The sequence below is a fragment of the Calliopsis andreniformis genome, chromosome 12 (assembly GCF_051401765.1).
Source record: "Calliopsis andreniformis isolate RMS-2024a chromosome 12, iyCalAndr_principal, whole genome shotgun sequence".
Taxonomy (NCBI): Eukaryota; Metazoa; Arthropoda; class Insecta; order Hymenoptera; family Andrenidae; genus Calliopsis; species Calliopsis andreniformis.
This window is the reverse complement of record NC_135073.1, coordinates 11481672-11502212: the sequence shown is the minus strand read 5'-3', so window position 1 is coordinate 11502212 and position 20541 is coordinate 11481672. Positions and strand designations below refer to the sequence as shown.

Here is a 20541-nt window from a genome sequence, read left to right as displayed (position 1 = left end):
ACAGTGTTGTTAATTTCCATTATTTTTTTTAATAGTTTTTGTTGGGTGGTTTGCAATCATCTAGGGGCTTGTGTTCATGTAGATATGTCGATTTTTGTCCAAATGTGGTTTATGATTTTGTTACCCTGAACGCAGTATATAATTCAATATTCTTTACATTTTAATTACTCTGCTGATATTTTTTCAATGAAATTAATGAGGTTTCGAATATATGGATCGTACAGAAACATTTTTCGAGTATTATTAATTTTAAGTATTAAAATTTGAATTTAATTTTTAACCATGTTAATCTATTACAAATTATATAGAAGGCATTGTTAAACAAAATATTTGACCACCCAATTTTTGCCCCTCCCCTTTCCCCTATGGAATAACAGTACCCCTATCTATGAAATCAAATTCCATGGCGTGACATGCGCATAGCCGTTCTATCGATAATCGACACTTTTGAATGCCTAACTTATAATCTAAAAGAATTTCTTCAACTTTGAGTGGCCTTTAAAAAGGCCATTCGAATTTTGGTGCCCTTTTAAAGGACAAGCCTGAATATCATATGTAAATTGTTTCGAAAAACCAAGCAGCTCGAAAGAAACTAATTAGCTTTGTACCAAGAATTTTGTTTCGGCGTGAAACGAATGTAAAGATTGAATGAGTTACTGATACATAATAGCTTAAGTCACGTTTGTTTATATTAGATAAATGAGCTCAACTTGCAAGGGTAATTCCAAGAAGTGATGGATGTCGCGATAGTTAATGGCCGTGCCAGAATACAAGGTACTACTGTATATAAATATAATATGTTTACAAAAATGTGGAAAAAGTACATTAAACACAGACTAAACTTTTTTTCGCTATTTTTCTTTATTTGGTTTTACAAAAATAAAAATTCTTAACAAAATTAAATCTGGCTCAATTAAATGTAACTGAAGTTTGATTGTTTTGAAAGAACAAGAAATTTTCTCACGGGGAATCGTCAGGTCGCAACATTTTGTCGTTATTGGTCGCTATACAATATTTTAAACGTAAGCATCTGTCTTAAATTATACAGCGATAGCAATGTATCATGTATCTGTTTTCATAGAAGTCGAAGTTATTTAATATCTGGCTTCCACTTCAAAGAGTCACGTAGAGAGTAGATTACTCTGTTATGATCACCTCAGTGGTTCTCCTATTAGGTTTAGTCAATTTCGAAAGAAATGAGGTAGCTTTGCATAAAAATAACGAGTTTCATCTTGTTAAAAAGCTCATCAAGTTTCTAGAACAATCAAGATTAATGTCTAAACTAATCTAAAATAGTATGCATTATTTTTTTAATTTTTGCAAGTGTTAATTATAGGAAACATTTATGGAATACGTAGGCTTCATTCTTATCTCGAAAGAAATTTAATCCAGACCTAGTTTAATCCATATTTCGAGGTAAAATTAAGATAGGATAATTCGATATCACACCTGGATACAAGATAGGTTAGGTCTGCCTATGTACTCCCTAAATACTTACCATAATTAACACTTGCAAAAATTAAAATACGATCGCTTGGAAAATTTCTGTTTTTAATACTTAAGTAATAGCTTTTTAAGAAATAAATGTCGATTAAAACCTCCTTGAACATTACTCAGAAGAATGTCCTTGACAACATATATCAAGGTCAAGGTCATCCAAGTTACCTCACTTACCACATCTATACTGAATAATTACCAACGATTACATTCTGGATAAGCATAAGCTTAATAAGTGTCTAGAAAGAAGAGGCTATGCACACACATGCTAAACTACAAAAATGCAGAGTAAGCTTTTTCGGAGCAGGCCCAGTTAAACCGCTCCTGAGGACATAAAGCTGTGACAGTCTTCGTCGTACAGTCGCCAGATGCGTAATGAAATTAAAAATTTGTTTCCTACTCTTCTAACCAATTTATAATTAGTTTTGAATCATAGATTCGCATAGACTGTGGTAAAAAAATTATGAAATTCCACGTAAAAATCGCGTAAAATTAATGGTAGCTCTTTTGTATTCTATAACATTTATCTTTATTATTACAGTAATTCATAATTTGTTCTATAATTAATTTTGAAATCGAGTGTACCGTGGACGTGTTATCTTTCAGCTGTACAAATAACCAGGCAATATCAAAATAAATACTTGAATTATAGCACAGGAAATTAGTAAAATTTGTAAGTTATTTATTTTCTAAATTTTTTTAGTACACATTGACCAAAAAGTTTAAACTGCATTTAGAAGTTTAAAAGACAATAAGACTATGCGCGCCATAAAACTTTGTATTACAGATAAGAATACGTTCATAACGCTAAAGATTACACCACGAAATTTTATATCACAGATAGGAATGCTGTTTTTTATAACGTCCCTAGGAAAGAAAAATTGCCTGATCAAGTATTTTATTCGACGATGTACATATAAACGACTAAATTGCGTATTAGCTATAAATAATTACATTAGAATTATATTTTAATATTCAAAAAATATCATGGTCTCTAGCCTATAGAATTTAAACCATTTTCTATAGAGAGGATTACAAATTTTACATAATAGTAGATAATAAATACAACCATAGACGATGTGTACCTTAAAATCGATTCAAGCATATTCAGGCTGATTTACAATATAATAATTTTAATTAATGCTTCCTTTAATGCCACTAATTGAAAAAAGAACTCATTTTTTGAATTAGTTTTAAAATAACACTGCAATGCGTAATGAAAACAACAAATATTTCGATACAAGTTTATAGTTATCGAATTTTGACAAGTAAACTGTTATTTAATATCCTTAAGACCGTTTTCATTGCCACATATTAGAATTAATATCAAATAAAATTAAAATGTGTACGAAATGTTGTGACAGCGGACGATGTCAAGACATAAAAGAGAAAGAAATGAAAGATTTTGACATTAATATCGCAGAGGATTACTAATCCTCTGTGTTAACATTTTGTCAATGAGTATTCCCATTTATATATCATTGTCGCGTCCGTGACTTGGATTAGTAGCCAGTCTAGTGAAGATGGCCGAAAACAATGGCACTGGTTATTGAGCTAACTTTGTGTTCTCTTGGTACTTGTCAACAAAGAAGTTATCATTAATTAAAAAGTAACTGAAGCACATACACCATAGTCACACGTGAGTGTAGTTGCTATTTCTCTCTTACTGTTGATATTCAACATTTTTTAACCTTCTCTCATTTAAATACCCTTGGCATTTCAACGCTTCTATGATACAACAGCGATCGTGCATTTCGTCTTCTATTATACTGTCATCGCGACTCACGTTCAAAGAGAACGTCTCGGACGTATTTAACTTTGTTCTAAACACGTTCCCCGCCGATCTTCAGTTTAAGCATTCGTACTTTTAGAAATCACGCTATTCTCCGAGTGCTCGCACATTCCGACGATCTTAGCTTGAGAACAATTTTTTGAAGGGAACTCTAACTTAATTCATTAAGAAAATTTATTATTTATCATCTGACGAGTAACACTGTCCGAGCGACAGTTGCAAATTTTTAATTTGTAAAATTCACGTCGTGACAATAGTAACGATAATGTTCTTGCAATGTGCAATTTTTTGTAAAATGTTTTTAGTTGTGATGTAATTTCCATTCGTTACGCGGCAAAATGCGAAACATCGTTTCTAGTGGATTCTATTTTAACTTTTTTCTTCTGTCGAAATTTGATGATTTTTCATTTTTAAGGGTAACTGAACAATTATAGAAAAAGGAATAATTTAAAGTGAAATTATATATAGTATGTAAAAGTATAGTAGAAATAGTAAAAGTGACATAAAGATTTATAGTATTCTAATAGAATTGTGTTTGCAACTTGCATGAAACAAATTTACAAACATATAAGAAATCTGCTTATAATACATATGAGTTAAAATGTATTCTACCTTAGTTCACTTGTGATTGGAGACAGAAGAAATGTATAGAATAATTGTTGCTTAAATTAAAATACTTTTGAAATTAAGAACCTAGACAGAAGAAGAAAACTTATTTATACTAAATAATTTTATATTCATCATAGTTTGACCAAACAAAAATGATATATTATTATATCATTGAGTACTGATAATTGATGATTCATTTATGATTCATTTCCTTCATTAATTTAAATTATCTATTCGTTTGGAGTGAAATTAGAATATCAAACATTATTTGCAACCTACTAGTGCTGTGTAATGGTGTTTAAACAGAAACAATATCATAACTTTTATTGTTATTATTTTCAGATATATATTATGGCAACTGCTATTCAGAAGAATGGCATGAAATCTTTAACAAACACGATAAATCATGTAGAAGATGTAAATAATTTAAATAATACAAATATATGTAAAGAAGAGAAAGATGAAAGACTGTTTGATGGACAAATCCAACCTTACGTAGAGCCTCCTGAACAGGAACCTCGTGAGCTTGATATTGTTATTAATAACGTAGTCTGCAGCTTCAGCGTTAGGTGTCACTTAAATTTAAGAGAGATCGCGCTTAATGGATCTAATGTGGAATACAGGAGGGAGAATGGGGTATGTTTGAAAGTAATCTTACCTTTTTATAATAGAATAAAATTGTGTAATGTTTATTGATGTATTTTTCTTATGTATACCCATATATGTAATGAGTTAAATTTGAGGCATTCTTAATTTGAATTTTTCATTTTTGCTTTGTAGATTTATATAGAAAAAATTTAAGTTACTCTACTTTAACATATACTTTATGTAAAGTGTGAATAAAAGATATATTTATTATGATAATATTAAATTTATTATAAGAATTATATAAAAAATACAGTCAAAAGAAAATGAAATCATTTGTTCTAAATACTTCCTCTATACTTTCTCAAATTTTGTTGTAGTCTATAATGAATGAGATAAAATTATAATAATTTTTTAATAAACAAGTAAATACAATTTTACCTGATTGTTTCCTTTATTCATAAATATTGTAACTATACGTGTAAAAGTAATATTGATAATAGTGATATTGAAATGGAAATGTTTGTAAATAGTCCATTTTGAAGTTACAAATATACCTCTAATTTACTGTATAATGAGTAGACAGATTTTTTTCAATAAATTATTAAAAATTTACTTCAAAATTAAATAAAGTAAGTAAGTAGTAGTGAATTTATAAATAACATTTTTTGTATACACACACATGTTGTAGATGATAACAATGAAACTGAGAAGACCTTATACTACTGCTTCTATATGGTCTTCGGGTAAAGTGACGTGCACTGGTGCAACTAGCGAAGTTCAAGCAAAAATTGCTGCTCGTAGATTTGCTCGTTCGCTTCAAAAGTTAGGATTCAAAGTACGATTTAATAATTATAGAGTGGTCAATGTATTAGGTACATGTTGCATGCCATTTGCAATCAAAATAACTTCATTTTCTTTGTATCACAAGGAAAATGCAGAGTAAGTATATTTACATACATGTATGTACGTTTTTCTGATCAAGAATATTAATGTTGTTTATTGTTCTTAGTTATGAACCAGAATTGCATCCTGGTGTCACTTATAAATTAAAAGATCCAAAAGCCACGTTGAAAATATTTTCTACGGGCAGTGTTACTGTAACAGGTTTGTACTGTATTTTGTGTAAAATTTGTATCAATTGCACTACTGAAATACTACACTGCTACTATACACATACTATATTACACTGCCATTTTAAGTATAATCACTGAGCCTTTTACCCTGCTAAATAAATTCTGACTGAATATTACAGCTCCTAATGTTGCTGCTGTCCAAGCGGCAATTGAACATATTTATCCACTAGTCTATGAATTTCGTAAAGAGAGAACAGCTGAAGATGAACTTGCTTTGAATTCGAAGAAGCGTAGAATGGGAGCGAATAAAAGAAATCGTGAAGAGTTCCTACATGATCCAGATTATATGTATGATGGTATCTTTACGGAAGAAGAGGAGGAAGCTGATGATGGTGAAAGTGATGCCAGCTGGGACTGATCTGTTTGCTGCTCTTCTGTTAATCATGAAGAAACTGTTATATCTTGTTCATTAAAAGAAAATAGATATGCACTGCTCTGTGTACAAAAAGTGTTATCATAGAGAGTGAAGTGAAGCATTCGTTTTCTCTGTTGGTGGAAAAAGACAATGTGTGAGTGCCAGAAACGCACGCATGTGTGTGCTTTCATTATAGTTACATTATGACATTGTGAATTGAACTGAATTCCATCATTAAAACCATGTTGTCATAATCTACTTTTGTTAACAAATATACATGTATGCACATAGATACATACATACTGTACATGGATGCATCTATGTACATACATTAATAATAGGTATAAAAGCAATGTTACACACATAATCGTTTTGTGTAACACTGAATCATTTTGAATATTTGTTTAAAATTTCTTCTATTGCCTTTTTCTTTTGACGAAACTTACACGTTTAAGTAATCAAAAACGGTTCTAGATAGAATTCGTTTTATAAGTATACTCCTCTACGATTTAGATAATGAAACAATACACGCTTCTCAAGTTTTCGATTATATAGAATTGATCGGTTGCGTACTGAAGTATTGTGGCGGCAATCAAAAATTTGTATATTCTTGCTGTCCTTCGTTCTCTACTTCTTTTTACTCTTAGATATAATCTATTTTCGCTTAATTAATATACTGTGCCAAAGATGGATGTTCAAAATTTGAGGCAAAGTGATTGCATAACATCTAAGAAGCTGAAAATTTTGTTCATTATTAATAATTAGTTCTTCTATTGCAGTGACATGTTTCGGTGAACATGAAAATATTTTACAGTGATTCTTTGTTTGGTTTAAGTTTTGTAACGAGTACAGAAAAATAATAGATAATTCAACAGATGGATTTTAAAATTATATGCAATTCTATGGAATATATTAGAACCTGTCATGCTAAAAACAGCCTATTTGTATTCAAATAAATTAAATGAAATTGACCTGAGATTATACATTTTCAGAGATTTGAAATTTTTTTGTTCTTTTATTAAATTTGATTTCCTATTTGAACTGTAGGCTGTTCTTAGCAAACACAAAAATATAAAATTGATATTAAATTTAATTATTACGCAGGGCTGATTACAGTGTCCTAAGATTTGGCTTCTTTATTTATAGTTATATCTTTATACTGAGTAGATTTAAAAACAAATTATAGTTTAGAGTAATTTGTCAGTTAAATCTCTTGTTTAAAAACACTCCTTGCAAGCAGAAGAATAATGTTTTCTGCTTGATAGGAATTACAACAGAGATGTATACAATACAGTAGATTGCAGTAACGTACATTACTTATAGTTTCTTATATTAATCTGTTTACCTGTAAGATCTTATTTATTTGTCACTTGCAGTATCCTCATGACGATAAGTGCATTTGAATCATGTCATCTTCTTCACTGTTCCATAATTGTAGTTTGAGGGACAATGAATGTTCTAATATTTTTACTGTTATTGAATTACTGAAGTATTCAACAGTTAAAGTTTAAATATGTCATAAAACACGAGAAGCTTGACTGATGCATGGCTACATTTAAGTTTTGTTCGATGAGAAAAATTGCGTATACATGTAACACAAAATTTTATACAAATGGCATAATGTAAGAAAAAAAAAACGAAACGTTCTTCGACTATTTTTTAATTATTTAAGTATAGTAGTATGGACTTGACGCAAGACATACTTGTAAATAAAACGAGTTAACCAGACATGTACTAGTGCACGATTAGTTGTACACTTCACAAAGGTTAATAAGCAAAATGCATACTTTGTAATTGTTACTAATCTTATATACTATTTATGATACCCTTTCAAGTATGCATGAGCAACAAAATATTGGCAATATCTTTCAATATCGTACAATAAATATGAATCTGTACCTCGTGCCATACAAGATACAAGATACATGTATTAAGCTTACTTCAATTTTTGTGATTTCTCACAGATTTACTTTTTATACACAACATACAATTTTTTTTTTACAAAAAAGTCACTGCCTTCAGTGTGTTCAATGCAAAAATTAAAGACTTAAGCTTAATTGCATACATGACACCAAATATGAAGCACCTTCACCAATCTTGCATTATTTAATTCTCATACAGATTAAATTTAGAAATCAAAATTATAGTTACATATGAATAATGTCAGAATCACTGCGTGTACAATAGTTTAGCATGTATCATTTTTGTTTATACCAGTTTATTTTGTATAACGTTTTTTTTTTAAGTAGAATTTAAAACGGTATTACATGTAGAATGCAATATATTTTTATAATTATTTTATACCAATATGAAAACCTAGAACGAATTGTCATTGGTTTTTTGCAGAAAACAGTCAGAGAAATAAAAGTTCCAAAAAGTATCGACTATTAGAATCACAAATACTATGAATTTTATTATAAAATGTCATATTTCATTTACTTATATTCTTTCCTTCATTTTATATATATTTTTCAATTTCAAGTCCTACGATAAATAAATGCATTTACAAGTTGCAGTCAAAGTCTGATAAGCTTTTCCATTTATTTAGATGAATAAGTATCTATAAGAAGAGATGTTTCTGGCATTGTTCTGTTTAATAAGTAGAACAAAAGAAATTTATTTAAGGAAACATTCAGTGACACGTAGCTTTTTTTAAATAAACAATTTTTTAGAAAAATATATATATATATACATAAAATAAAACAAATCTAATAGTTCTTATAGCTTCTCTAACTGTATAACGCACAGTTTTAATTTCAAACATTGTATGAAATCCCTTCCTTTGTATTAGTTTGCCACTAAGCAGATTAAACAGATTATAAGAATAATGAACGCATTAAGTTAGTTTTTTGAGCAAATATCATTGGTGTATAATTGTATGCATGAAGTACAGAAATATTTAGTTTTTATATGAAGTAAAGGCTAATATGTAAACACAATTAGAAATTATATCATTTTTAGGAATGAATAATTTTACATCAGAATAAAATCCATTTCATTTCGTATGATCTAAAATAAAACATAAACTACTTCTGTATTTTACTGATTTATCCATTGTCCTTTTAATACTGTCAAATCTATTTGTTTTAAATGTCATTTATATTAGATATTATCATAATAATCTTTGATATTACATATTAACAACACTAATTTATTTCAAGCATGTTGTATTAAAGATCTAGAAAAAGGATTATTCAATGAATTTATATTCAAATTCATTTTGGTGTCAATATGGAACTGCAGTGATCTTGTTAGTATTACCATGTAATTTAGATTAAGTTTTAAGTAAGCCTCTGTATATTATGATTGTATGCATGACTGCCAATCACTTATGACTATGATCAACACTATTTATCTACTGTTTTTTTCAAATCTAACTAAGAGATAAATTCAATATTTTCAATTCCTGTTGCTTTCAAATTCATGACAATAAGATATTCTTATGGTTTATTAATGTAACATCTATGCATCTAAATGGATTTTTCTAAATAGAAATCCATAATGTTTCCTGTTCGTGTAATTAAATGAAAATCTTTATATAACAGGTGCAACACAAGGATCAAATAACATTACAAATGTTTCTATTTCTACTGAGCTTAATATGTACAATTTTTAACATCCCTATGTACACAATTGCGATTATTTTATAATGATGAGAATTAATTTTATTTTGCATTGTGCATGTCCATCTATTTTAAATGAATTTATTATTATATAATTACTGCAATAAAGAAATGAGAATTTTTTTTATTAGGTAAGAAAATGATATACATTTTTATCAAATTCATTAAATTTCATATGTCATTGTTTTTAAATAGATTTTCACATTCCAGACATTTTGAAACTATCGTTTTCTAGTCTGAGAATTTGCATACACCAAAGACAGTTCGTGAAAGTGTGTTATAATTAAAAATAATATAGATAACATAAATACATTGCTCAAGATTGACTGAATTTTTATTTAAACGAATACTTAGAAATTTATTAACAAAAACACGCGATAACAGCATTATAATTGAAATTGTATGCAGTATAAAAATAAATTTATCAGAAATTTTGGTAGAGGTGAACATCCTTTACAAATGTCAATCCTTCTATGTACTCTGTAGGCGTAATATTTGTAAATGAATAATTTTGTAGCGTAAAACTTTGTTGGATAGCCGTATTCAATGGCTTCTTAATAAATAAATAAATAATTAAACATCTATACAAAACGTGTTACTTGACAATTTCATATGAAAAATCCTTAGATTGTACAAATGTTACAATATTAAGCAGAGTATATTTTAAAATAATCCAATAATAAATTAACAATATATTTTAATTCATTATAGTTTGTTCAATGAAGTAAAAGATAAATTATTAATCTTTTTTTTTTAATTAGATACTTCTTTTAATATTTACGTGGTACGATGATCACATAAGTCCATCAGTTTTATATTAAACAAAGAAAATTTGAGTAATACTCATTTTTAAAAAATTCATATTGACTCCTATCTTGTTAAAATTATAATTCAACTTTAACTCATTCATTTGTTACACAACATAGTAGAATTATAGAATTCTATACGCTATTATATTTACAGAATGTATTAATCATTAAGTAAAATTGCTTTTATTTGAACCTTTCATTTAAAACAGTTTTGAAATGCATGTTACATTATTATCGTTATAAGTAATTTATTGATTACTATTCCTCTTATATGTTATTAATAACAACGACATCATATTCTACCTTATTTTTAAAAGACTAGTTATAAGATGCGCTTAATATGTAAGAAACTATTGCATTGCTATCATATATGTGTTTAAGAATTTTTGATGAAACATTATAAGTCATAAATTACAAATTCGTAAAAGAGATGTTCACACTCGCTATCTTAAAAAATTTTGTGGTATAGTCTATCATTGAACTACTATTTTGCATTAACATCATTTAAAATGTAAAAGCACTTTAGTCACTTTCAATCTGGTGCAATGTGTCTAATGAATTAAGATGCTAACGCATGACATCGTTAGAATAAACTGAAATGCATGTAAAGAGGAAGTGCATAGTTTGTAAGACATAAGCCCAAGGCATTCGTGAAATAATTTCTATGTAATTTTTCGTTAGGTATATATATGTATATTAAAGACTGTTGAATGAATTATAAGTGGAAATTTGTATGTAAATCAGAGAAAATAAAATGTAACAATTAATCTAAGCATGCTTACTTTACACACTCGCTTACATTATCATAAATTTTACAAGTTAAAATCTTAACATTAAAAAAATATATTTTATTTTAAATATATCTGTATTTTAAAAAAATGATATACAAAATTTATAATTTATTCATCACTAAAATTTATAATTTATTTATTACTAAAATTTATATTCGCATCCCAAGAATATTGGAAATATACTGATTTATTTAGCCAAAATAGTTAAGAAATTCATTTAAAATTGGATAATAGTATAAAGCTACAGTCATAGCATCCTATAAAAAAATTCATGATTGTTTTAACAGTTTCTACACTTCAAACTTATGAATTACAATTATTTTTACGATTTATACAATAAAAATATATAAGCAACTTCTTACCTCTTTTGTGTTTATACTGAGCCCTCTTTTCCTTAATATACATTTATAAGGTAAAATAGCATAATGATTACTGATATTTAAAAGGTAATCTAAATTACAATGTTTCAAATCTTTTACCACTGTGTTAGAAAGAGTTCGTAAAAAATATGCGTTACTTCGTTCTGAAAATGGCTAAAAAACAGAAGAAATATTTTTATCCAAAAACAGTTTACATGTAGACTTTCGTTATATACCGTTTTAACACTTTTATATTTTACATACCTTGTCATTCCATAATGCTCTAATAATGTCTTGTATATAAACAACTAAAGTTTTCATTTTCATTCTGAATAATTTCTGCTTATGTTTCTTTAATTTTTCAGCCATGTCATTGTACCTACAAAAGAAACGTACATTAAAGGAAATAATTTTCAAGAACCATACAAGTGAAGATTAGAAGGTACATACTTTAATAATAATTTACATATCCTCGATAAAATCGCACAGTTCCTGGTAACAAAACCTCCATAAATTACTGCAGGTGGTGCCAATGTGAATGATTGTATAGTACTTTGACTTTCTAACACATACATCTAAATATTTTATGTAAAAAAGAAAATATTCTATTAAGAAAATACAACATCAATTGTAATATTTATATACAGATAAATATTTTTGTTTTTACCTCTTCATAAAACAATAACGCTTCTGAAAGTAATAGAATATCATAAGCATGAATATTTAAACCAGATATAATAAGGTTTTCAGAAATCTTTGTAAGAAAGGGAACAATATCCTCTAAATTGTCCATTGGTGGTTCTCCCAAAAATAGTGTATGTGTTTCTTCGTAACACTCTTCAAATCCTCGATTAACAAACTGTAATAAACAGAAAGAAAGAGAGAGAGTGAGAGAGAGAGTTTTATTATGTTTACTATTATATTTAAAAAATGCTACATAATTTAACATACCAAGTTCGTAATAAATATTCTCAACGTTTTGATAATATCACATTTGACAGGGATTGATGATTCGTAAAATATGTTTTTTACATAAACCAATACTTTTTCTTGTAAATCTGTACATAAGATGCTTTTAAAGTATAATTGATGGTAACAATGTGAAAATTAATGAATAATATCGTTATATTAAAAATATACCACTAATAGACATTGAAGTCATCCATTGTAGCAAGGCTAGTAACTTCGATTTATAATTTCCTATGCTGAGGTGGAAGTATATATCAAAAAAATGGTTAACAACGAGTATTCCCTGTTGCATATAACGTGAAAATTCTATGGTCATATCAAGCAATTTACTTTTATCCTCTGAGGAAAATTTTTCATTTTCTAGTATAAATGCTACAATGAAATAGATAATAATTATAATTTTCTTTTTGTATATGTACATATTATACAGTATTACAAGTTTTTATGCATACCTTGTACCAAAGTATTGTAGAGATTGTGACAGAATCTGCTTTGATAATGAATATCAGCAAACGTGAGGAGGTGGTATCCAGCTGTGTTACCTAAGAGAGATATGGCATTGCATGGCATTTCTACATTCAAATGCGTTTTTCCTAATTCTTCTATACTGAAATATTTCACTATATCAGAGACTGTAATTAATAAATCATTACATCTTATTATATTAATTACTTACGTGCTAATATTAAAGATGGACATTGTATCACTTTCTTTAAAAATATTAGAACCAATTTGAAAATATCTGACAGAGGGTAGCAAAGGCTTTGCGATTTTCTTTTTATCTGCAAACTTAAAATGTATTGTAAGATATATGTATGATGAATTTATATTTTTACGAATCTAATACCTATCAAGTAGTTACCTGTGTTACATTCCAATTGATACATTTGGACTGTGTACCTTGTGTTTGTGCTCCTAAGCGAGCTTTAGCATTTTGAAGCTTAATTTGTAAATCTTCTGGTGTAGGTTTCCATGCACTCTCTATATTTATGGATGAAATCTTCTCAGGCACAAACTCAGGCCTGTAAGACTTAAATAATCTAAAACACATTTTATGTAAATTTTTGACTTATTAAATTTTAGTTTAGTTGTAATCATAGTTACTTACGATAATAGTGCAACTAAATGTTTCTGAGGTCTTGCATACCTTCGTTGTAAAGCTAATAGTCTCAATACATCTTTACGTGTTACATCTTCTGGTTTAGTTAACACATAAATGAGACGAGCTATGTGTCTTTCCTAAAGTAGCATTGACAAACCACCTTTTCATGTAATTATTTATATACATTATTTAATATATTCACACATATATTAAATTAATTTGAAATATACAACTATAAACTGTTTTCTCTAAGAAACATGTATTAACAGTCATTGATATGGTAACAAAAGACACATGACACTGTTATCATTATTATTAATGATACTTATTCAATTATTTCTTAAAAAATACAGTTTATGCTTGGAAATCTCTAACAATAACTACAGATTTCTATCATAGATAGAGCCAACATCCAGCAAACAACTATCTTAATTGTCTCATGAGCAAAAATTATAGAAAATTAGTTACCAAGTTTTCTTTCTTTAGCATCACATAGAATAGGACACTATAGTATATATTTATAACTTTCTTATCTATTAATTGATGCTCCCATAGACCTGAAAATACATATATTAAATACTTATACTTTATGTTCCTAAAAACAATGAATAAAATAATAATAAAAATATGTGTAATGAGAAAGTAACATTACCTATTATCCACTGTATAATAATAGTAGATACTGTTATTGGTAATTTGTTTATACAAGCCAAACACCAAGTGGTTAATGATTTAAAAGTTTGTTCAGGTACTCTTCGTCTTGGGATTAAACATTTTACTAAAGGTACCAGTTTCATTGCACCTATTAAACATTCTTCTTTAGTTTATCAGTTCAATAGAATTTATAATAATATTTACTTAAATGATTAGATTTCCACTTAGTTAAATTTACTTATTCTCACAAGTTCTTTGAACTGTTATCGCAGAGTAATACCCAAGCATGTTCATTTTAACAGCTTATCGATTTGAGACAGGGATCTCAGATTATAACAAACTAAGCAGGTACTACTGTATATCCACATAAATTGTAAAATGTACTAACCTAAGTTAGTAGTTATAATAATATCTGCCAATAGATTAAAATCATCTTCATCGAGTCCTTCGATTTTTGTATACTCATTTAATGAGGAAAGTAGTTCCTTGTATTTAGAATAACCTTTCCCTGTTTCTGTAAATAGAAACTTTTTAATCATTTGAGAATTTTGATTATTCAATCGCCCCCGGCATAATATTCATTATTCCTTTATTGACAAATAATCTGTACTTTTTGGTTTTGATTGCTGATTACATACCCTTCAGATCGTGCAACAATTGTATACAAGTCTCCTTCTCAACTTCCATGACTGTTAATTTTCAAAAACTATCACCAAGTTTTATCATGATAATCTTTTGACTGCGGCGCGTCCTGGAGAAAGTCATACCGCGCGTACAAAGCGATATTCATCCTCCAGAGCAATAATAACTACTAAAAGTCGTTACCTCTCCATTTATTTATATCAACCGACATCGATTGCCAGCAATCGTAGGTATTCTGACAAAATTCTTAACGAACTTTCAGTACATTATTTGTTGGCGGGAAAATCCAAACCATAGAATACTAAGAACACCATGACATACTTTGTAAAATATCTATTTTACTGTTTATAAAATATTGATTGCTTGAACAATCTAATGAATAACCACTTCTAAAAATATTAAGTATTTAAATTTCTTACAGGCTCATCCCAGAATAAAATGAACTTCAATTGTTTTCTTTAACGGTTGCCAAGGCAACGTGTTACAATGGCTGCGATCGAAATATTTTCAAGTGCTGTCAGTTATAAATATAAAAGTAAAATATGTTCCTTAAGTTTTTTAGTTGTATTGTTTTTTATAGTATTATCGTTTTTTACGCCATTTTTAATTATTTATAATGCAGGAGGTACACAATATTTAGTGTTTTCTATTTACTTAAGAATGTTTACTATTAGCAATAGCACAGGACTAAAAATATTACATTAATCCTTTAATTTTTAGGCTTCTCTTTAAGAAATCGTGTGTACACAGAAACACCTGATGTATCATTTAACTATAAATATTTATTATTAGCATATAGGGATTATAATATTAATCCTATAGTTTGTACAACATTTGCAGCATATAAAAATAATAGAATTACAGATGATTGTATATTAACAAAGGTTTTATTGTTATATAATTATATCATTATAAATGTTAGGTAGCTGTGATTCAGTAATTAAGTTACTATAGTTTTAGGTACAAGAAACAGATACAAATAAAGATGGGAGAAAAGATGTATTAAATTTTGAGGCTCATTTTTATACAGATAAGCCAATTAAGTCTTTTAAACTTTTACTTTTCTTCAGTTTCAGATTAAAGGTATATACTATTGATGTTATAGCTTTGCTTCCTCATATCGAGTTATCAATAACAATAATCTGTTGCAGCAATTATTTGAGACAACAATAGAATCTATTGCTGTGTTCAATCATGTATTAAATGAAGAGATTCAAAAAATACACTTCTCTGGAGATCTAATATTACAACAGAAACGTCTTTTGAGTAGTGAAGGTTTATATGAAACATATAATCATAGTATAGAAATATCTGATTCTTCATTGGAAGATATAATTATACAAAATGCTAACAGAAAGTGTTAGTATCATTTCCTAACATTGTTCTTTACTGCTAGAAGGGACTGAATTATATACATTTACTTTAGTTTCAGCTAAAATAGTCAATGAATATGTGACGAAACAAGTAGTTCACTCAGATGAAAATACAGTAGTCTTCCATGGAGAACTAATGTATGGAGAATACTTAATTTACTATCAACCTAGTATATGGGAGGAGCTGAAATGGGCATGGATTCAATATTTATCCTGCCTTCTTATCCTTGGCTATATAGCAAAACGTATTTTAGTTTTTCTATTTTCAAATCGATATTTGAACTGTTATATTATGATCCCATGGAAAAATAAATAATTTGTATATTCTACATTAGATTTATTTCAGTTATTTTTATACCCTTTACCATGACTAATTGTAACTGTAAATTAATAATAAAAGCTGAATCCTAGAATTACTAAAAATAGATCAGGTATCCAAAAAAGAGAATTCAAAACGTTTTCCATTAATTTAACTTTAAAATATAAAGAAGATTTTCTACAATTAGTAGCAACCAATTTTTTATGAAAGGATTAAACATTAAGCTATCCTATAACTAAGACCATTTTTCATTTCATATTTTGTCTTGAAAGAAAAAAAATTTGTTGAAAAAGGGGTTGAAAAATAATGGAAAACATGGAAAATGGTTGGAGGCAGCAATATGTACCAGAAATTAAATACTGCTGCAAGCATTAATCTTCTTAGAAACGAAATAATCTTTAGCGTGATTACTCAACGAACAACTGAACACTTAGAAAATCGCAACCCTTTACGAACTACGCGCTAAAGCAGTTCAATGAGAGCGGAGACTGCGCGTTATTTCATCGTGCTCATCGTAACTGTCTATTCTCTTGTATTCTCGCATCTGAACACAGCTTATATGTTATATTATTAATATTTATCATCCGCATTACGATGTGTCTCGCACTAGCTACGCTAAAATGATCTGCAAATGATCGGACACGTTCCTGTGGCGTAATCCTCGGTCGTCGAGCAGAAAAGGGTGAGCAGTGTGAAAATATTCAGCCCCTGCGAACGCTGCTGTGACGTTCACTGAACCTTTCTGCAACTTTTTCGGATGTTTCTTTCGTGACGGTAACGTTTGCATTTTCTTATCATCTAGCCATGTTAATCATAACAACACAAGAATAGCAATTCGTATGATTAGATTCATTCAAATTCGATGCTTGAGATAAGGATGACACCTTGTAGAGATCTCAGAGAATATTCTGTTCTAAAGAAACATTCCATATCAAATATTTCATTAATATTCAATTAAGTCTCATACTGTGTTCAATTTAACTCAGAACTTAAGTTACTTTTTAATTCTTTTTTTATAAGAATTCGATTTATATAAAATATTGCTACTAGTTTTTAATGATAGTACTGAAAGTATACACCCTCATATGAGAATGTTTTTTATACTATTTTATATAATAAAAATAAATTATAATTACACTTGTATGTGACAGCCATTTGAACAGTGGATGAAAGTAAAAAATAGTTCTTACAGTTTCTCGTATTTCATTCAAATTCACATTTTCATGAATGTTAATGCTCGTTTTTTTTTTATTAAACGTAACTGTTTATTACTCTTTCAGTGCTACTTATAAGATTTCAATGCTCATATAACGCGCGTGAAAATCGTTAACAGTTGTTAATTATGTTTGCGAAACCCTTATAAGCATTCATTGCACGTGACTGGGTATTTGTCTTTGTAACGTGTGAAGGGTTATAGTCAAGGGGTTGTAGGTTGCAGAGGAATCATGACCACGAGATCGAAAGAGAAGATGGTGGCTGCATTTCGGAAGTTTTTTCGCTCCTCTGAGAAAATTTCCGAGCAAGAAGGAGCGAGCAGTTCGACGAGCTCCCCGTCGAGGAGACTCTTGAGTCGCCATCGTCCTGATGCAGTAACACCATCCGACGGCGGACTGCCCGAGAATTCAGGCGCCAGTAATTCGAACCACGGAAGCTGCTTTTTTAAGTCGAAGAAATCTACCGGAAACACTGCTCAGGTACATCGCTTAGTTTCTATAAAATAGATCTTTCATGTATAATTATTGAATAGCTCGTAACAAAAACAGCCTTTGTTACATTTTGATTGTTAAAAAAAAATTCATAGCAATCAGAAGCAAGACTTACAACATAATGAAACGTATCCCATCAGAAATGCAATGGGTACCATGATAAATATTATGTAAACGATTGAATAAGAATTAAAAATGCTGCATTCTTTTTGCTCTCCTAGAATGACAAATATGTTTAAAGCTAGAAGTGCAACCAGAATTATAATACAATTTGTTAATTTTAAAATTGTTTCAGGGCACTGTGGTAGTGCCAGATAAAAGGGTACGACTGCGTCGTTTAATGAAGGAGCTCAGTGAAATTCAAAGAACGCAACATCGACTTGATTCAACCTTCACCGCGGAGTTGGTCAACGATAATTTGTTCGAGTGGCATGTTAGACTGCATAGAATTGATCCAGAAAGTGAACTAGCAGCAGATATGAAAGAACTGAATATTCCTTACATACTTCTACACGTGGTATTCCCGGAGAATTTTCCTTTCGCGCCACCCTTTATGCGTGTTATTTCGCCTCGAATCGAGAAAGGATTCGTGATGGAAGGCGGTGCTATCTGCATGGAGCTTCTCACGCCTCGGGGATGGGCCAGCGCGTATACAATTGAGGCTGTGATTACACAGTTTGCTGCTAGCATCGTTAAAGGCCAGGTAAAATGGAACTAATTTTGCTATATCTTTAGAATAATATTGTTATATAATCATATAACATGCGCGTATTTATTTTAAATATAAAAAGTTAAGCAGCAATCAAATGCTTTGGCTCTAACATTTTAAAAAATTCAAAAAGTATAAAACTATAAGGCGAATTTTTAGCGTTTAAAATGTTGCAGTAGGAAAATTAAAAAAAAAAGTTCTTTACACGACTTTGACTTTTTAGGGTCGCGTAGCAAGAAAATCTAAAACAAGTAAAGAGTTCAACAGACGTTCTGCCGAGGAATCCTTCAGGAGTCTTGTAAAGACTCACGAAAAGTATGGTTGGGTCACACCACCCCTTGCTGAGGGTTGATTCGTTGAATTGATCCGAAAAATGAGAAAAACATGGTTGTTACTTAAGCAATGAGGAAACCACTGAGTGCAGGGTTTTAAGCGCAAGTTTCGTTAGTTTCTTTTCCTTTCGGTATAAGCATGCAATTGCATTGTGACTATGCAATATGGGAAAGGAATGGGAAAACAGTGATGACATTTTTTACTTCCCGATTGTACGAACAGCGAAAGAGTTCGTAATGTGTAGCTTGATTATTGAAAGCGTTAGAGATTTCTGTACAAGCTTCGAAATGAAGTGAACTGAACTGAAGTTCAGGCTGATAAGCTTGTTTTAATCCACATACGATGGTTTAAAGAGTTACTTTCATACTTCCAATCTTCTTTCGTATTAGAGATCATAATTATCAACATGATATGTAACTGGATTAAGTTGCAGAATTGTATTGGATAGAAAGTTGAAGGTATTTATTAACTAATCTGAAATGAGTGTAATACAATGTTTATGGCAATACATCTTTGATATAGAGAAGAAAAGAGATAGCGTTTTCAGACAGAATATTTTGTTAATTTACAGTAATACACAATTTCTTGCTAGATTTAATACTCCCCAATAAAATACATAATATATCTTCGACATTATTATAGCTAAAATTTGCGAGAAGAGTAAGATCAACTTTGTTCTTAGTTCTGGGGACATTTTACACGTCTATAATTACATAAAAATTAGAGCACAGTTATATTTTGTAATACTTTGACATTAACAATTGTGTCACTGTATTTATACTATACATAGAACATTTTATATTTATTTTTAATTATCCCAAATACAATGCTCATTGAAGTTTATATTTTTAATAGTAAACACGTCGGAAGATGAAGAGATATCCACAATCTAGCACGTCTTTTAAATTGTTTTTACTGGACATTACACTGTAACAAGGTAATTAAATAAAACTATCTGTTCTAATCAATACATAATTTATTGTACCTTTTGTTACAATATTTAAAAGCTTACACTTTTCTCACTTTTACATGTCTCATAATACACATGCCGTTGCACGCTATATTTCCTTCATGATCTCTTCATCATAAATTTCAAAAGTTAACGCGGTATAAAACACGTTGAATTACGAACATCTTACAACTGATTTGTAAGTTACATTCCTTGTTTACGCTACTAA

The 20541-nt window shown here is 29.2% G+C and overlaps 4 protein-coding genes across 7 annotated transcripts; 3 read left to right on the top strand and 1 right to left on the bottom strand.

Annotated features, from left to right (window-relative positions):
- Positions 1–3014: 3014 nt before the first annotated feature.
- Positions 3015–8952, top strand: Trf2 (TATA box binding protein-related factor 2). Its single transcript, XM_076389353.1, has 5 exons — positions 3015–3136; positions 4241–4534; positions 5175–5425; positions 5496–5590; positions 5739–8952. The coding sequence occupies exons 2-5, from the start codon at positions 4250–4252 to the stop codon at positions 5975–5977; spliced, it is 870 nt and encodes a 289-aa protein (XP_076245468.1). The 5' UTR covers positions 3015–3136; positions 4241–4249; the 3' UTR covers positions 5978–8952.
- Positions 8953–10710: 1758 nt separating this feature from the next.
- On the bottom strand, positions 10711–15099 carry LOC143185683 (centromere protein I). Its single transcript, XM_076388870.1, has 15 exons — positions 14920–15099; positions 14670–14795; positions 14280–14429; positions 14096–14184; positions 13634–13764; positions 13388–13565; positions 13202–13314; positions 12978–13132; positions 12697–12897; positions 12508–12614; positions 12224–12415; positions 12007–12131; positions 11821–11935; positions 11560–11730; positions 10711–11454 (listed from the first exon to the last, which is right to left on the bottom strand). Exons 1-15 carry the CDS (start codon positions 14966–14968, stop codon positions 11389–11391), a joined length of 1968 nt encoding a protein of 655 aa, XP_076244985.1. The 5' UTR covers positions 14969–15099; the 3' UTR covers positions 10711–11388.
- Positions 15100–15409: 310 nt separating this feature from the next.
- On the top strand, positions 15410–16614 carry LOC143185873 (transmembrane protein 231-like). The gene is made up of 5 exons (XM_076389164.1): positions 15410–15548; positions 15644–15807; positions 15884–16006; positions 16075–16282; positions 16350–16614. The coding sequence occupies exons 1-5, from the start codon at positions 15410–15412 to the stop codon at positions 16610–16612; spliced, it is 897 nt and encodes a 298-aa protein (XP_076245279.1). The 3' UTR covers positions 16613–16614.
- A 537-nt stretch (positions 16615–17151) lies between these two features.
- LOC143185721 (ubiquitin-conjugating enzyme E2Q-like protein 1) lies at positions 17152–20328 on the top strand. Of its 4 annotated transcripts, none has more exons than XM_076388939.1 (4): positions 17152–17297; positions 18054–18309; positions 18617–19024; positions 19254–20328. In XM_076388939.1, exons 2-4 carry the CDS (start codon positions 18061–18063, stop codon positions 19380–19382), a joined length of 786 nt encoding a protein of 261 aa, XP_076245054.1. In that variant the 5' UTR covers positions 17152–17297; positions 18054–18060; the 3' UTR covers positions 19383–20328. The 4 variants fall into 4 exon arrangements, with proteins under 4 accessions (XP_076245054.1, XP_076245053.1, XP_076245052.1 ...); XM_076388938.1 differs by having other exon boundaries at positions 18047–18309; XM_076388937.1 differs by having other exon boundaries at positions 17152–17389.
- The last annotated feature ends 213 nt before the right edge of the window (positions 20329–20541 follow it).